General features: G+C 46.0%; 1 protein-coding gene across 1 annotated transcript in view; it reads left to right on the top strand.

Annotated features, from left to right (window-relative positions):
* The window catches only part of LOC137323338 (protein boule-like), a 91,535-nt gene that overhangs the window by 12,538 nt on the left and 61,301 nt on the right, over nt 1-17,696 (top strand). Inside the window, exon 3 of the mRNA XM_067986821.1 lies at nt 1,904-1,958. Coding sequence (XP_067842922.1) covers nt 1,904-1,958 — 55 coding nt within the window. The remainder of the gene's footprint in view (nt 1-1,903; nt 1,959-17,696) is intronic.

Raw genomic sequence — 17,696 nt, 5'->3', positions numbered from 1 at the left:
GTTTTGAAATGAAACTCGTTCCACTGTCTCCCACTCGAGTAACTCATGCATTCTGAGGACCAGAGCACTGCAATTCCTTATCTCCCTCACTCTTTCCTTTCTCCTACAGCCTTTAGAGTTTTAAAACCCAAGCTTTGTAGCATCTATTAATTACTTCCTGATTTACCTTATTCTTTTCAGCCTTGACGGTGACCCATCACTGGAGGTAGCAACAACTTCCTGGAACGTAATATTTACTTTCCTTTGACCTAAACTGCAAGTACTAACAAACATAAACAACATTGAGTAACACCATTTGGGATGGTCTAACCACAGATAATCTTGAGTTGTCTACCTGCCTGTAGAGGCCAGGAATATGTGTTTGGCATTGCTGGTGTGTGTGGGCATTCTTCCAGCATCATTGCATTAACTGCATGTAAACAGTGCTCTGCAGTGTAAAATCACCTACACTACTTGAAAGAAACTGCACATATGTGAATGCCACACATCCTCATTAAATCTGCCACATAGTATAAATGGGACGGAGATACTGGCCCCAAAACTTGAGAGGGTGGAATACTTGATATTTGCCGAGGGGTCAGAAATTTGTGGCTGAATCCGGTTATACTGGGATTCCATCCAGTTTAGGAGGTCCAGCAAAATCTGGTGTGAGAGGGGGGAATGGGCAAAACCTCCATCCGGGCCTCCCATGGAATTCTATTCATTACGCCCTCAGCAGAACTTTTGCTAGCTGAGAGCTGGTGTCAGTTCTGTGAAGGCCCTTGTAAAGTCCCCAGAACTTCACAAGGAGGGGATTGATTATGTTCTTTGGCCTTTTTTAATCACAGAAGAGGACAGAACCTTTCTGAAATTCTTAGGTCCTTAAATGATTTCTTCATGACATAGTGCCACACTGATTTTTGCATTACTGTTGGAATGGATGCCTCTGATGTGCCTGTACAGGCCCACTCTAACTATGATAATGACACCATTCCCACAATTTTGGACAGGGTCAGCATCTGTCAATGCTGGAGTCCCACTCCGCCACACTTAACTGGCAGAGTTGGGACCGTAGAATTTCAGGGACAGTTTTATTTATCTTGGACTTGACAGTAGAAGAGGACGCTGGCTAACATTAGGTGATAGTTACCCACTTTTGGTATTAAGACTACTTAGATTTTATATGTGGAGATTGAATGCTTAGGAAATAAAAGGGTAAATTTGGTGCAGTCTTACTCGATGAATGCAGATCAGAGAATTTGTATATGCAGATCAGCTTGGCCAATTCACAACATACCTAATTTTCCAGTGATTAAAATGAATACAAAACTCTTTCTCATCATGTCTTTTGTTTCTGTTTGAGCTTGTTTTTTTTTGTTATTCGTCAAAAATTGAGGTGTGATTCAAAGCAAGCCTCTTATATAAAATGGGAGTGTGGAAGATTACCTGACCAAATGTATACTGTCAAACTTTTTAATCAACAGTGTCCCAAGTGTTTTCTTTTGTTCAATGGCAGAATATTGTCCAAGGATGTTGAAATTACATAACAAATGAAGACCATACTTATTTGGGGGAAGTAAACATTTGAAGAAGCTCTGGAAAAAAGCTTACAACTGGGATAGCTTGGGAAAATGTGATTTTAAAACTAGTCATAAGAAATTTTATAAGAACAATGTTTCATCTTCTGAGTCTTTTTAAAAAGATTTTATGCCAATAGCAATTCATTTTTGCCATCACTACTTTTTATTATCCATTACAGTAGTTATAACAATTTTTAACTGACCTAAAATTAAAATTTTAAAATAAATTTGCATTACTGTCAGATATCAATGATCTGCATCATTTTTCCTGTAAGAACTCCTTAAATTTGTCAGAAATACATCTAGATTAATGTGTTGACATTTCTGCCCGTACTTTCCTTTAGGTATGGGTTTATTACCTTTGAAACCCAGGAAGATGCTCAAAAAATTTTACAAGAGGTAAGAGCCAATAATTTTCATTTTACAAAAATCTTGTAACTTAAAAGTGTAGTCACTCTTTAATTGTTCTTCACATGTCCTGGTTCCGTCCAAATAATAATTGGCCTAAGAGGAAAAGAGGTTGGAATCTATCTCTTTAAAAAAAATCTAAGGTATGTATCAAACCAATCAAGTGTTTCCTTCTTTGTATGTAACTATCTTTCTGCATCGTATGTGTAGTGCACCCCATTATTCATTCAATTTTTCCCTTACCTCACCAAGTGGCACTGAGGCCAATTGTAGTGCTGCTGCAGCTGAGATCATTTAACCCAGGAGAGACCAAATTAACCCTGGGACACTCCTGGCTGCATGACTCAGTACCATACCTCTGGTGTACATCTTCCTAGAATGTCATAGGGGAAGGTTATACCATGAACTTCAATGGTTTCTTTTTCAAAAAAATGTTTATCCAAAGTATTTTCTAAAATCTTTGTGAATGCAAAACCTGTTGTCATGAACAGCCACGATTATTGCCTCCAACAGAGTTTTCCATTGTGACTAGTTTCTCTGCCTCACTTCATGATTTTAATTAATTAATAAAAGCCAAGGCAATAGATGAAATACAGTCCCTTTGTCTATCATCAAGGAAAGTACCAAGTGTTCAAACCAAGTTAGCACTGAATATGATATTTGGACTTTTGAAAAAGTGTTTAATAAACTGCTGTGTAAGAGGTTTGTTGTAAAAGCTAAGGGCTATTGTATTAAAGGTAAAATGCTGACAGGGAGAGAGCAATTGGTGATGGATAGAAAGCAGAGGTTAGGATATTTAATGGTGTGCTCCAGTGCTGGGGCCTTGTTTTGTTCTCTCTATATATCTAGCTATCTATATATATAATGTATATTCATTATATAGTCATACATATGAAAAGCATTACCACAAGTGGCTGTTGAAGCCATTTGCAGTATTACATTCCATATTCACAACATTTAAAAGAATTAAATTATCAGAAGGAGATAAGTAAGAAAGCCTTTCATGACCTCAAGACGTCCCAAAGCGCTTACACCCAATGAAGTACTTTTTGATGTGTAGTCACTGTTGTATTGTAGCTAACACGGCAGCCAATTTGCGAATAGTGTTTTAGTGATGTTGATTAATGTGTAGCCTGTGCAATAGGCCAAATAGCTTCCTTCTATGCTGAAATGTCTACATTTCTGTGACTAAGCTATCCTAAAGTTGTCCTGCATCGGATGTCTTTTTTTGTGGGGGCCGGGGGGGGGAGGAGGAATTATAATTGCATGCTTCCCACAAGGGACTTGCGTTGTTCTTAGTGTCACATGTCATGTTTTGGATAAAACCAATGCATCGGACGCTGATGTCCAACAGTGACATCTGTGCAGAGACTAGTCTGAGGTCAACTTTATTCTGTGGGGAATCACTTATTTCCTAATACATTGAAATACCAAAGAGGAGTATTGATTATGTTCCACGCTTGCAACAAGGCTTTGTAACAGCCTCATGCCCACGTTTTTCTACAAATTAGAGTTGTAAGATACCAGTGTGCCATATTATCTTTGTGAAGGTGTTTGTGTGGTCTCAATCTTTGATAAGAAATTTTATTTTATCAATCTCCACATATAAAATAGGAAATACTTTTATCTTACAGTGGAAAGTCATATTAATTATTCACATGGGGCACAATTTTAAAATGGTAGTGTGGGGGAGGGTCAGTGGGCACGCGGGTAACCCAAAAAAAAAATCTTAACGTTCCCCACGCAATCACAACTTACTTGGTGGCCCTTAACGTTGTTTCCGGGTTTGCCATCCGAAAGCTGCGCAATGGGCAGACTGTGCACCCGCATGACCTGCTGTCAGCTGGAGTGTCTGGATTTAAAGGGCCATTGCACCAATAGCTTTTGCTGGAGCAAGCACACAGAATGGAGCAGCAGGGGGGCAAGCCAGCTCCAAGATTCAGTGACGCCTCACTTGAGGTTCTGCTGGCCGGAGTGAGGAGGAGGAGGGAAATATTTTACCCCGCCGACAGGAGGAAACGCCCTGCCTATGCCACCAAGACGGTCTGGCTCGAGGTGGCAGAGGAGGTCACCAGCAGAAGCAACATCTGCCACACTTGGATCCAGTGCAGGAGGCGTTTCAATGACCTAACTAGGTCAGCAAAAGTGAGTACACTTACTGATTCTCCTGCATTCTGTGTTCCACATCACCACCCACTCCCCCGCTCACATCATTGTGCACTGCCAAGACTACGCCATCATATCACTCCTCACACCCACTTAAGGCTCATCGTCAACTTACCGTCACTTCCTGAGCACTTCCTCACCCCCCCCCCCCCGCCATTTGTGAACCCACCACTACCACTCATCCCATTCCTGATCCAGTGTGATGTCTCTGACTGATACTCACTCTCTGATGCATTTCTTTCATGGTCAGTCTCGCCCAAAGCAATGCATTCATCGGCTGACCACTTCAACCTCACTCACTGACGTCTGTACTTTCTCCGCTGATACGAGAAGAGAGCCCAAAATGTATGGGAGAGGGCCAGGACTGGAGGGGGGGTCCGCAACAAATAGTGGTCCTCGCGGAGGACAAGGCCCTGCAGATCAGCCACACCCTCGAGTGCCTGTCGTCGGGAACGCCGAGACTGGCACCCAACAAGTGTCTGGTGACGTAACTTTTAACATTCATCGCACACAACGTGAATTGATGTTAATGATGCTTGGCATGTTGAACACCTCAGTATGCTCATTGCAACATTACTCATCTGTGATTATGCTTAATATTACCTTCTGTTCTCTTCCAGGCCCTTCAACGACCACAGTGACGGCAAAGAGTGATTCCTCAGAAGAGCTCCCGGGCTCTGAGGGCGCACCGTCTCATCTTAGTAAGCCATGCACCAGCGCAGATACTCACACCTCGGTGGGTCCGGGTAGTCAGTTGGGTTGGCACCTGGTGAGTCACCACACACAAGTGAGCACGAGCAGACACTGGTGGCAGGGACAGCTGTGGAAAGTCCTCGTCGGTGAACGCACTCCTCTTCCAGGCTCTGCTCAGCTGGAGGCAGATGCTGAACACCGGGGGCCATTCTTCAAAAGGAGAATGATCAAGGGACAGCAGCACATTTGCGAGGTACTGGTACAGGTGCCACGCACACGCTCCACAATAGCGGAGAGGATGGAGGAGTCCACTTCCTGCACTAGTGGAATGGTAGCGCAGGTATGTGCGGGAATGTCTGCGATGGAGAGAAGTCTAGCCTCCATTGAGCTTTAAGCACAAATGATTCCATTCAGGCCCTGACAATGGCCGTTCAGACTCAGGGTGAGCAACATTCTGCCGCCTTAAGCAGGCAGACAGAAACTTTACAAGTGGGCTTCCAAAGCATCACACGTCCTCCAAACTGTTGTCCAGCGGGGTAGTAGGAGTGATGTGGGCCTGGCCCAGGAGAGAGATGATGGCGAAAGGGGACATGGAAGTGGGGACGCCACTCAAAGCACTTCAACGTCTCACCTGTTGTCCCCCTCTCAACCAGTACCCACAATGCTGCCTCCTCTCCCGGTGGCCGAGTCTGCCCTTGCACAGGTGCAGGTGGAGAGTCTTTGGCGGGGCCCTCACGGGCTCCAAAACCCAAAGGGCATAGGCCAAAAGCATCTAAGCAGTCGGGGCATGAACATGAGCAGCCTGCCACTACCTCTGCTGCAGTCACAGAGGATGCACCACAAAGAAGTAGTGGGAAGCGAAAGGCTACGGTTTTGTGACCACAAAAGGTATGCACAAGGATGTCTGACAGACTGTCATGTTTTTCATTTATATTTGTTTTTTGTTACATTCACATTAAACGTTAGCATTCTCACCGCTACTGCCATGTCTTGCTCATTCTTGAGTGCCTTTTGTGATGGCGCCCGTTCATGTGCTTCATCATGAACAGCGAGACTTGATGCCACCAGTGGGTGCGTTTACAGCGGTTGTATGTAGTTGTAGAACTGTTTCGTGCAGGTGTGGGGGGGGGGAACACTGGCGTTGGCGTTGCTTTCCAGGTGGTCTGAGGACTGGACTATCTTAACATTGCAGATGTCCCTATGAGAATCGGTCAAATATTAGTGACTCCCAGGCCTCACGAGCAGCCAAATGAGCTGCTGCTCTGTCGATGGGTTCCTTCTCCTCCTCGTCCTCCTCTTCAGTGTTGATGGCAGATGTGGATGCTGGATCAGAGCATGGGGCCCCATCAACTGGTAACCCTCTATGTTGCGCAGGACTATAATTCTACCCACTCTCATTGGTGCGTATTGAAGTGCTCCCCCAGAACGATCTAGGCACCGAAATCGCATCTTCAGCAGTCCAATCACATGTTTAATGACAGACCTGGTGGCGATGTGACTGTCATTGTATCGACGCTGTGCAGCGAAGAGAAACCCCACCAGCCACATGTGCAGGGGGTATCCCTTGTCTCCGAGGAGCCATCCCTTAAGCCTGTTCGTGGAAGAAGGCTGGGATGTTGGATTCCCTCAGAATGAATGAATCATGGCAGCCGCCAGGGAATCTGACGCACGGGTGAAGAAATCTTTTCCAGTAGTCGCAAACGAGCTGCACATTGATGGAGTGATATCCTTTTCTGTTGATGAATAGTCCTGGCTCGTGTAGAGGCGCTTGGATTGCTATATCCATGCAATCGATTGCACCCTGTACCCATAGGAAGCCAGCTAGAGAGTGGAAACTCACTGTCCTCTCCATCCGGCTGAGATCATCCATGGGGAAGTTGACGTAGTGGGACGCCCTGCGAAACAAACCATTGGTGACTTCTCTTATGCACTTGTGGACAGACAGCTGAGAGACCTTGGCGATGTCATCGGTGGCGCCCTGGAATGATCTGGAGGCGAAGAAGTTGAGGGCAGCGGTCACTTTAACTGCTACAGGCAAAGCGATGCACCAGGCCCAGGGAGCCATGCGCCAGGGAGCAGCTCGGCATGAAGGAGGCTGCAGATGTCTGCGACCACCTGGCGACTCACTCTGAGCCTTCGTAGGCACTGCTAAGAGAGGTCCAGGAAGTCTGCAGATCCTCTCATGTGGGTAGTGCCTCCTGCAACGTCTCTCTGTTGTTCCCCTGTCCTCTCTTGTGCAGGTGCCTATGGCACACCTCTGTGTTGTGGAGCTGCAAGTGGCAGAAGTGCATGCCGTGCCTGGCGAGGATGGTGATGTTCCTCCTCCTCAGAAGTACTGGTGAATGCAGCCATTGCACCCCCCTCCCCCCAATCCTGATGATGTCAGATTGTGGGGGTCCAAAAAGTAGGTAAATATGTGTAAACAGAATAATTCTGAGTGTGAACCAAGAATTTTCAGTCTAAATACAAAGAACTTCCAGCCAAAAGTTTGTCTGAGAGAACTGAGCGCCCTGCTGCAATTACGCACCTTTTATCCCCATTTTTCAAACAGGGATTTAAATGGCTGCCGGCTGCAACCCGCCTAGTTTCCCATGGCATGCTTCACACAGCACAGGAAACACGTTGGGGCAGCGTTGAAATTGCTTGCCAGCATGATTAAGTACATTAATGCAGATTTTAAGTACTTTAATTCCCAGTTTAAATACCATAAAGCCGGCGGGACTTCCGGGTTCGGGACCTGATGCGCACCCAGCGGGTTGGAGCCGGGTTTCCTTCCCGCTCCAGAAATGCCCGATTTTGTTTGCCTCCAACGCACTCGAACTTCGATGTTAAAATCGTGCCCATGGTGTCCGATAATCCTCCCTCGTCCCCAGCTGTCCTGAGTCATGATCTCGCTTTATTTCTCGATTTTTTTTTTTTTTTTCCCCCTTCCTGTAAACAGCAAATGTCTTTGCTGCTCCCTACACAGGAAGTCTGTGCCGTTCATTGGTGTTATTCCAATTAGTTTTCTAGGCATTTCCATAATTGTATCCATTCCCTCAACTTTTTAATCATTCTGATTGAATTTCTCCTGGTCCTAGGGCAGTGTACAATTGGACAAATTGTTTCAGGCCAACTAATCCTTTTAAGGTGTTTATGTTCAGTCCTTGATATTAAAAGTACTTGATTTGCAGTTGATGCTAGCACCTAGTTTTAGAATTTTTGGAGAGTACCACAGAACCTCTCTGGTCACTGACTCCCACAATTTTTGTCTTAGGCATCCTCCAATCATGATGTCTCAGGCTCGTTCTAGGGCTTGCAGAGATTAGCTGAACCACTGAAAAAGAACCATGAACTCTAGAAAATCCAAATTCAATTCAGGCGGCGCAGGTTAACCTGAGGATCCAATTTGGTAAGACCCACGCCCCAAATTTGGAACATAATTCAAGTAAGACTGAAACACTTGGCTAAGTGCCCCTCTTTTTCCCTTCTCCCGTTTGCACTAGTTGAACTCCATTTCACTGTAGCTTATATGGCTCAGAGGAAAGGAGGCCCATGAAGAGGCGTGGTGCAGGCAAAGTGGAAGGAGAGGGCTTGTCAGTGAGTGCCACCTCCAGAACCCCACATGGCTGCTTAATGCTGAAAGATCAGCGACCTTACCAGGTTAGCCAAGGTAAGAGGAGGCAGTCACAATTTGAACCAATGCAATGTTATATACATGGTTCACATTTCCACCCACCTTGCCCTCCCTGTGTTGAGCACCATTTCATACTTCCCTACAATGTTCATGAGTGATCAAAAGACCCTTCACATCCCTTTCTTTCCTTGTAAGTGTCCCTTCACTCACAGCCTAACATGTTGGGAAGTAGTGAAAGACTCAATGTATTTGCTTACTGACAGATGGGTTGCATTCCATATGATGGCAAGCAGAGTGCCTTCTCACTACTTCCTTCTTAAAGGAGAAAATACCCCCCAACCAGAAGTTGCTATCGAAGGAGGAACACCAGAATTCTGGCCTCAACTCTTAGGAGGAAACCATGGAAATATTGGGTAGGCATGACAGGGAACCAGTGGGAAATGAAGAATTAGGAGGGAGGTGCCAGCTGCAAGTTGGTCCACCTCATGTCGTCTCTTTTCAGTTGCTGCTGCTCAGCTGCAATGTCACAATGCATTGCCAGTGCATAAGCTCACAACTTGTTTTGAAAATGCATTTGCCATTGTGCAGCTCATCTACTCCTGCTAACCTCTTTTTGTGCCCTTCTAGGTATGCCATAACAACGAGCAGCAACAGGAATCTGGTCCCTCTGTTTCAGCAACACCCAGCCCCTGTTCATTAACCTTATTAGTGCACCTCTTCCTCGCAAGCATCAGCCCAAATACACCCTTCCCCCTCCCCGGCGAAGCTTAATTAGTGAAATCTGGTAAGCACAGGAGGAGCTGGGGTGGAAGATAAGGAGGCAGCTGTTGCTGGCCAAAGTATCAGGAAACTGCTGCCTTCCACTGAGAAGCCACAGGGTACAGATCTCAGGTGTCCAGCAGTTACAACAAGTTTGCTGGCAGAAAATCAAACATATGTTCAGGCAGTGGGAGTAGTCCACTACTCATATCTGCAACGTTGATGGATGTGTACACAGTCATGCAGTCAATCCTGAACCAGTGGCAGCACCACCACAATCAGTAGGGACTCCAAAAGCAGAGGATTTACGAACATTTGTAGCTTCTAGCATGGTAGCTGTGACTACTGCCCTAGACGCCTTGGGTGTCAGAGTACAGAGGGCTACAGGGCTAAATTGATTGGTACCACACAATCTGCTTACTTGCTGATCAGTGGCCTAGCAGTTGTGGACATATATGTTGTTGCTGTTTCTCAGGACATTGCTAGATATATGTACTCCCACCACCCCTCAGCTGCCTATACATACGGGAGAAAGCAGCCCACGTCCAGGCTGACCTTGCAGCAGCACAGGGGATGCATCCTACAGGTGATCCCTCTGGAGCCTCAGCTGCCCTGAGATGAGGGCCACATCAACCCTTCAAACCCCTACTGGAAAACACCAGCTAGCCATCTCAGAACTTCCTGCTACTGAAGGAGCGACAAGGAAACGTAGGGAGGTTGGGATTGAAATGGCACATATTTGTTGGCACAAAGAGGAGGCACGCTGTTTGAAAAACCATTGTAAAGTACAGGAAATTTGTTTGTAATAAAAATTATGAATCACTGTTGGTGACTGTGAGAAAAAGTAGCAAAATATTTTCAGAATTCTATTAATAGAGGCCAGCTTTTTGTCAACATATGAATGAGATGGCATATTTGCAATAGGGTGACCATGATGACAGGACTGATTTTACAGTAGGAAGATGTCTGTATGAGGTCTGCCTGTTTATATCTGGCAGTTTGCAGAGGGTCCTGTCACTACCTCTTCTACCCTCTTCCTTCTCTGAGACATTAATCAGCAGTCCTATGCAGATGGCAAACTTATGCAGCATACAGCAGACCACATTTATATGAGAGATCATACTGAGCTACTCTGGAGCATTCCCCCCAATGTGTCCAGGCATGTGATTTGTGGCTTCAGAATCTCTTTGTTGTGCTCAGTGATAATCCTGGTAGCACCATGAATTTCATTGTATTGGGTTCTGATACGGCATCAAAAGCCATTACAGCGTTCTTAGTCACCCAGACACCTGTCTTTGACCTGTTCTGGAAAGGGCACATATGATGACAGGGGTCTCATCGATGGTATCTTGCACCGGGGAAATCCAGTGACCCTGTAAAAATGTGCAAGGCCTGAACGATAGATGAACTGGACTGTTCATACCAACAAGGCATCAGTTATCTGCTTGATGCAGCCAAAGGCTGATATTGCAAATGCACCCTGATGCTGCCTAAAAGGAATCCGTAGCATAGAAGTTCAGTTGCACAGTGAAGTTTACTGCTATTGGCAGTGCGGTGCATGTGGTAGAGGTGTGCTGAAGGCTTGGGGCAAGCAGGCCAGTTATTGCCTCATGAGGGAAATTGCCGCCTTCTCAAGTACTATTGAATTGTGGATTTTGTGGAAAGAGCTGTGGGTATCTGGTTGGGTGCAAGGTGCCATCTACATATCCTAATCGCACTGCTGATATTCATGTTCTTTCTTCTCATAAGAGGCATAGGGGAATGCCCACAAGGAACACCATAGTGTCCAAAGGTGAATTTATGAAGGCATGGAGCCCCAAGAGTAATGCTGAACACTGCTTAGCAAGGTTGAGGTGCAGAAAACGTATTGTGCAGCAACATTTTAACACTACAAAAATTTTTGAGGTAGCTTTACCAGTACTCCCATCTAGCTTTTGCTGCCTATCAACCAGCAGTGCCTCGTTTGCACAGATGTTGCGTTTTTGAGGTGGGCCACAGCCATTAGTTATGAAAGTCCCAACAGTTACTGTCATGCCTAATTATAATCCAGTTTTGATGTTGCAAGCTGCCCACAATCTGGGCGGAAGATTTTTTACTGATGATGAGTTGGTACCAGGCCGACCAACTTTTCCTTCACTGTCCTCCCTGAATCTGCTACGGAATGGGCAGAAAACAGGAGGAAATTTTAGACCTTGATCTGTGTCTCTCTGTTCCTGTAATGGTCACTATCTCTCATTCTTAATTCTTTCTGTCTTCTAATCTTTCCGTTCCCTTTTTCACATTATTACTGTCACACATTTCCATTTTCTATGTTTCTGTATGTCTCAGAGGCTCTTTTTGTCACTCAGTGAGCCTTTGCTTCCATCTATGTCCTCTTGTTTATATGTCTTCCAGCCTCTGCTTCTCACACACTTTCTTACTCTGTCTCTCATACTTTTTCCTTTCACCTTTCAAGGGGGCTTCTGATCCTCTGATACCTGCAGAAATTATCTCTCTTCCAAGGTTGCAAAGGAGGGAGCAAGGGCACCTGCAACTTGGAGCTCAGTTTGGGAGGGACCAGCAAGGCTTTATCCTTATCTCAGTCTGTCTTTTTCTCATTTGAGAGTTGCTGCAATATGTGCCAATGGGAAGGAAAATTGCCTTGACTTGGTGCTGGAGCCTGGGGCTGGAAAAGTGTTTGGGGCTTGGGGTTGTGAGGGATTGAAGGCTAGGTCCTGGGGCTGCGCGGGCATGAAAAATAAGCCAAGGTTCATTTTATCCGTGTAGCAAAGGGGACACTACCTTGCACTGTCGAAGTGGTTGCACAACATCATTCCCATGTGCTTAATTTTAATGCTTCACTTCATTCTGAGATATAACTGGGGCAGGAAGCAGATCACTCACATCTAATTGCTCACTGGTGACCACTTGATTGATAATTAATGGGCACCCGGTGCCTACAATTAAATTAGATTGCCATAAACAAATGGACAGCAGACATTCACAATTTTCTATAAATCTAGTTTTGCTAAGCTGGCAATCATATGTTTAGTTTGCAAATAAAACCTTATGTAACCAGTCACTAAATGGGTATCGGCAAAATGAGTTGTGAAATGTATTTCCTTATTCTATTCCTATCCTGGGCAGGAACAACCACGGAAAGCTAAAGCGCATTCTATGCTGTGGCCAACATGTGCAAGGAGTGTGCTCGACACTATATGCAAGGTAGCTACTTGTTTTTACCAATAGTTCAAGAGAACATGTGCCTTGGTGCTGTTCTGAGTTGGATACCACATTAGATGATTGGTTTTCTATCACTGGATTTGGTAGAGTTAATTTGTATGTGGAGGTTGAATACATAAGGAGAATGTTAAATTACTTATTGCAGGTATAGTCTAAATTGTTTTGAATGCAATTCTATCTCTACATTCAAAGTTCCAATGCTTCCTGCCCTCTTGTTTTTTTCTGACCAAGCATAGCTTGGAACTTAACAGTATTTTTGTTTTTAAATGTCATTATTTTAAAGTCAATGGGGGTTATATTGGATAATGCCCGAAAACGGGTGCTGGGATCGCGGTGCGCAATTATCCCACGTCCGTTCGTTGCGATGCAGGCAGCACGTAAGATTCATGCTGCCTGATGATTGCTGCATGCAGCCAGCGCTACCTCCGCTGTTGATTGGCTGCACGCATTAGCAGGGGGCCCTGATATCGGGAGTGGCTAGCACGACTTAAAGGCAGCCTTCACCTCTTAAAGGGGAGGTGCACTGTGGCTGCAGGAAGTGCTGGAAGTCCATTAGGAAGTAAATCTGTGCTGGAATATAATGAAGAATGGCTGTGCCTGTGAGAGAGCGTGCACCAAGGTTCTCCGACGATGCAGTAGAGGCCTTGGTGGAAGAGGGGGCAGAAGAAGGGGCATCCTATATCTGCAGGGGGGCAGGAGGCCCTCCAGACATATGCTCAAAAGGCAATAGGAAGAAGTAGCAGATGAGATCAATGCCAGGAGCATAGCGCCAAGAACATGGATGCAGTGCATGAAGAAGTTTAATGATTTGACACGCGTGCTCAAGGTGAGTGAGTTCAACTGTCACGCTTGCAGCTACCAACTCGGAGATTACACTGCACATAGTTTAGAGGCTAGGATAGAGGAGGGATCTGCACGTGATGAGACACCGGTCGCAAGCGCACAGGAGCCAGAGCGGGGGGGAAGGGATACCGCAGGTTCCAGCTCGCTGGTGGGCGAGATCACACACTAGTTCTGCTGCGGAGGAGTCAGATGATGACTTCGATGGGCCAGGCTACGGAAGGATGATGGTGGTATACAACCAAATCCTTGGTGCACTAGAAAGCCTTCACAGAATATTAAGGGGCATGGAGGAGTCCAGCTCCAACTTGGCACTGGGCTTTGCGCAGAGCTTGGAGCCCATCCTATCCCACATGGAACGGGTGGTCACCTCTATCAGCACACCTATGGAATCCACCATGATGTAGCCTCTGATGACACAGCTTCCATTGCAGCATAAACGTCTGCCATCAAAGGTCTGACTGCTGCCGTGGAAGCTCAGACTGTTGCTATCATGGCTTTGGGTACCACTGCTGAAAGGGACTTCCAGACTGTCTCAGCAGTCCAGCAATCTATTCTCCAGCAGATCACCAGGATTGCTGAGATGCCGCCCTGGGAGAGTGACAGTGGCACCATGGAAGATGAATCTGCTGTCCTCTCGGAATGCACAAGAGTGAATAGTATCATTTTGTTTGCATCATTTCATATGTTAATTTATAAATGTGGATTTGACTTTGCATTTGATGGTGGTTTTTATTTCTGCAAAGAGCTGTGGGGAATGTGTAATCATATAATTTGATGGTCACGTGAGAGAGGAAAGGTAAGGAGAGTGGGAATGTTGGTGAATAGGGAGCTGTCGTTGAGATTACTGGTATCGCTCATAATCTGATCACACAGAGCCCTGGCAGACAGGGCCGGTCTACCTTGTAGCCTTCCTGCTGCACTTCCTCCTCCACTTCCACTTCCGTCTCCTCCTCCTCCTCCCCCTCCGCCTCTTCCTCCTGCTTGTTGCTCAGGTTCTTGCCTGATAGGCAGTGGCAAGGGATGTTCCCTCATAATGGCGAGGTTATGCAGCATATAATGACAAATCTTTGATGCCCGCTCAGCTGAGTACTGCAGGGCTCCTCCAGAGCAGTCCAGGCAGCGGAAGTGTTGCTTGAAATGCCTATGATGTGCTCTATGATGTTCTGTGTGGCATCATGGCTTTCGTTGTAGTCTGTTGTGCATGTGTGCGTGCGTTCGGGACTGGAGACATGAGCCATTTCATGACAGGATAACCCTTGTCGCCCAGTAGGCAGCCTTTAACTTGCCGTGCTGGTTGAAATACAGGTGGAACAGAGGACTGCCACAGAATGAAGGAACCATGACTGCTGTCAGGGTAGCGGGCATTGACCTGCATGATATGCTGCGTGTTTTCGCACACCAGCTGCACATTGAGGGAGTGGAATCCCTTTCTGTTGATGAATATGGCCGAGTTCAAATGTGCAGCACGCATGGCAATAAGCGTGTAGTCATTGGCACCCTGCACCATGGGGAAACCTACATTGCGAGCAAACCCTTGTGCTTACTCCTGCTGCTTAGGGAATGAGCTGAATCTGTTTCAGAATGCGTACAGAGCCTTAGTGATCTCCCTTATACAGCAGTGCACTGCAAACTGCAAGATATTGGTTATATCTCCAGCAGCAGCTTGAAAGGAGCCAGAGCTGTAAAAATTAAGTGCCACGGTTACCTTGACAGCTAGTAAGAACGGGATATGACGCTCGACTCATCGATCGACAGTTCCGACGGGCCACAGCAAAAAATCGCATAGACCTCCTCAGGAGACCAACACGGGACGCAACCAACAGAGTACCCTTTGTCGTCCAGTACTTCCACGGAGCGGAGAAACTACGCCATGTTCTCCGCAGCCTTCAACATGTCATCAATGAGGACAAACACCTCGCTATGGCCATCCCCACACCTCCACTACTCGCCTTTAAACAGCCACCCAACCTCAAACAGACCATCGTTCGCAGCAAATTACCTAGCTTTCAAGAGAACAGCGTCCACGACACCACACAACCCTGCCACGGTAACCTCTGCAAGACATGCCAGATCATCGACACAGATACCACCATCACACGAGAGGACACCACCCACCAGGTGCATGGTTCATACTCCTGTGACTCGGCCAACGTTGTCTACCTCATACGTTGCAGGAAAGGATGCCCCAGAGCATGGTACATTGGCGAGACCATGCAGACGCTGCGACAACGGATGAACGGACACCGCGCAACAATCGCCAAACAGGAGGGTTCCCTCCCAGTCGGGGAACACTTCAGCAGTCATGGACATTCATCCACCGACCTTCGGGTAAGCGTACTCCAAGGCGGCCTTCGAGACACACGACAACGCAAAATCATCGAGCAGAAATTGATAGCCAAGTTCCGCACCCATGAGGACGGCCTCAACCGGGATCTTGGGTTCATGTCACACTACACGTTACCCCACCAGCGAACAAATGTTATCTGTTTTTAATATAATGGGTCATTTGCTGGCTTTCTCTGCCTTCCGGATGTTTCTGCCTCTCTCTGTTTTTTTTTCCTGTTTGTTTTTTTGTTGAATGTGTATTCGGGGGTTCTGCAGGTGACACCTCTCTGTCTGAACACGGTGATTGCCTTGGCAACGGGCAGTTGCAGGGGCAGTCTGTAAACACCATGTATTGTTCTGTGATGTATAAATGCGTAGGCTTCAAGGAGCTCCTGAACATTTACCTGACGAAGGAGGAAGCTTCCGAAAGCTTGTGAATTTAAAATAAAATTGCTGGACTATAACTTGGTGTTGTAAAATTGTTTACAATTGTCAACCCCAGTCCATCACCGGCATCTCCACATCTTGACAGCTATAGGCATTGCTGTCCTTGCCTTGCTCTGGCTGCAACAGTTGACAAATTTCAGTCATGACCTCTTTGGTCTGATGCACTGGTCGTCGCTGAAGTTGAGGTAAGAGAATTGGTCCCTGAAGATATGATCTCCTGCTGAGTGCCCTGCTCCTTCTCCACCCTCTTCTAGCAGCTTGTCCTGCTCTGTGTGGCCTCCCTTCATTCTCCCAGTAATGTTCATTTCCCAGAGGATGCCCTAGCAGGCCACCCATATCTGGAAGCAACTTTTTCCAGCACGCAATCTTAAATGCTACTAACAGTACTGCAAGACCTGCTAGACCACACTTTAGAATATTGCAACTTTAGGCAAGTATAAGAAACTTAGAAAGACATGTACAATTGCACTAGCAGCCAGAATAAATAATCCGCAACTAACCTGTAACTCCCGCATGATTTCTTTAAATAGTGCTGGTGGGGGATCCTTCATGCCGTTTAAGCCCTGTTCAGCTGTGCGAGGTTGGCTGGAATGTGGAGTTCCAAAATGTCGCTGGCTGATATGCGTCATAATCTCCCTACTCTACATGCTGCCAGCGGTCGTTAGGTGCACACGCAAATCCCTTTACCAAGATGGTGACCTGCGCAGTTCACATCGTGGGTGTGATGGTGCATCTCGAACGCCACCTTCGGGGTGTAAGTATTTGCGTAGCGCCTAAAGACGGGCGCGACACGGCCAATTTTGCCCCGAGTCACTCTGCTGTCTCCTGAGTCAAGGATTGTATTATGATTCAGAAGGATGTCCTTGTATTCAACTGAGCTTGGGAAGATCACATGACTCAAATGGCTTCGCAATGTCCCATATTTTTAAAAAGGACGTTGTCACATCTGTTTTTCTTTCCTTTGGTGCCAAAGTATTTTTCTGAGGTGATTGAATGTAGTTCAATCATAAGAGGTCATTCTAATAGGATAGATATCCACGTATGAAGAAGTTCCTTTCTTCACTAAAAAGTTTATGACAGGAGTCTTGGTTGTTGAGTGGGAGCAGTGTAGTGTTCTGTGCTAGAAGGGGATTGAATGTGTCTGTTTCAGGGAAGTCTTCAACATAAATTAATTACAACTAAAATTAGATGTTTTTCTCATAACCATGGAGTGGATCCTGCTTCATGTGATATTCTTAAAATTGTGACATGCTGTAAAACAAAACGATGGAAGGATTTACAATCCAATTCCACTTGAATTCACTGGAGACCCATTTGTATTTTCCATTCTCCTTTGGAAGATTATATGTTTGGGATTATCCCGAAACCAAACTCTTGATTGGAATTGAAATTAGTTTTGTACGTGCTCCTGTTACCCTTCACAGGCACTTTTGAAGTGTCATCCCAGCAATGGATTGCTGTTACCAGTCAGGCAGTTTGCTCTCTCCAAAGTATTTGAGAGTGGTTTACAAGGTATGTGAAGACGTATTGAAAGCTAAAGGCAGATTATTCACTACTTTTGCAGTCGTCATTTTCCAAATGAAGTTCTCCAGAAACAGTTATTCTGCTATACTCCCCTCAAGAATCTTCTGGGATTGCAAAAAGTCTGCATAATTTAA

The sequence above is a fragment of the Heptranchias perlo genome, chromosome 7 (assembly GCF_035084215.1).
Source record: "Heptranchias perlo isolate sHepPer1 chromosome 7, sHepPer1.hap1, whole genome shotgun sequence".
Taxonomy (NCBI): Eukaryota; Metazoa; Chordata; class Chondrichthyes; order Hexanchiformes; family Hexanchidae; genus Heptranchias; species Heptranchias perlo.
Note: the sequence above shows the minus strand (reverse complement) of the source record. Positions and strands in the feature narration are given on the sequence as shown.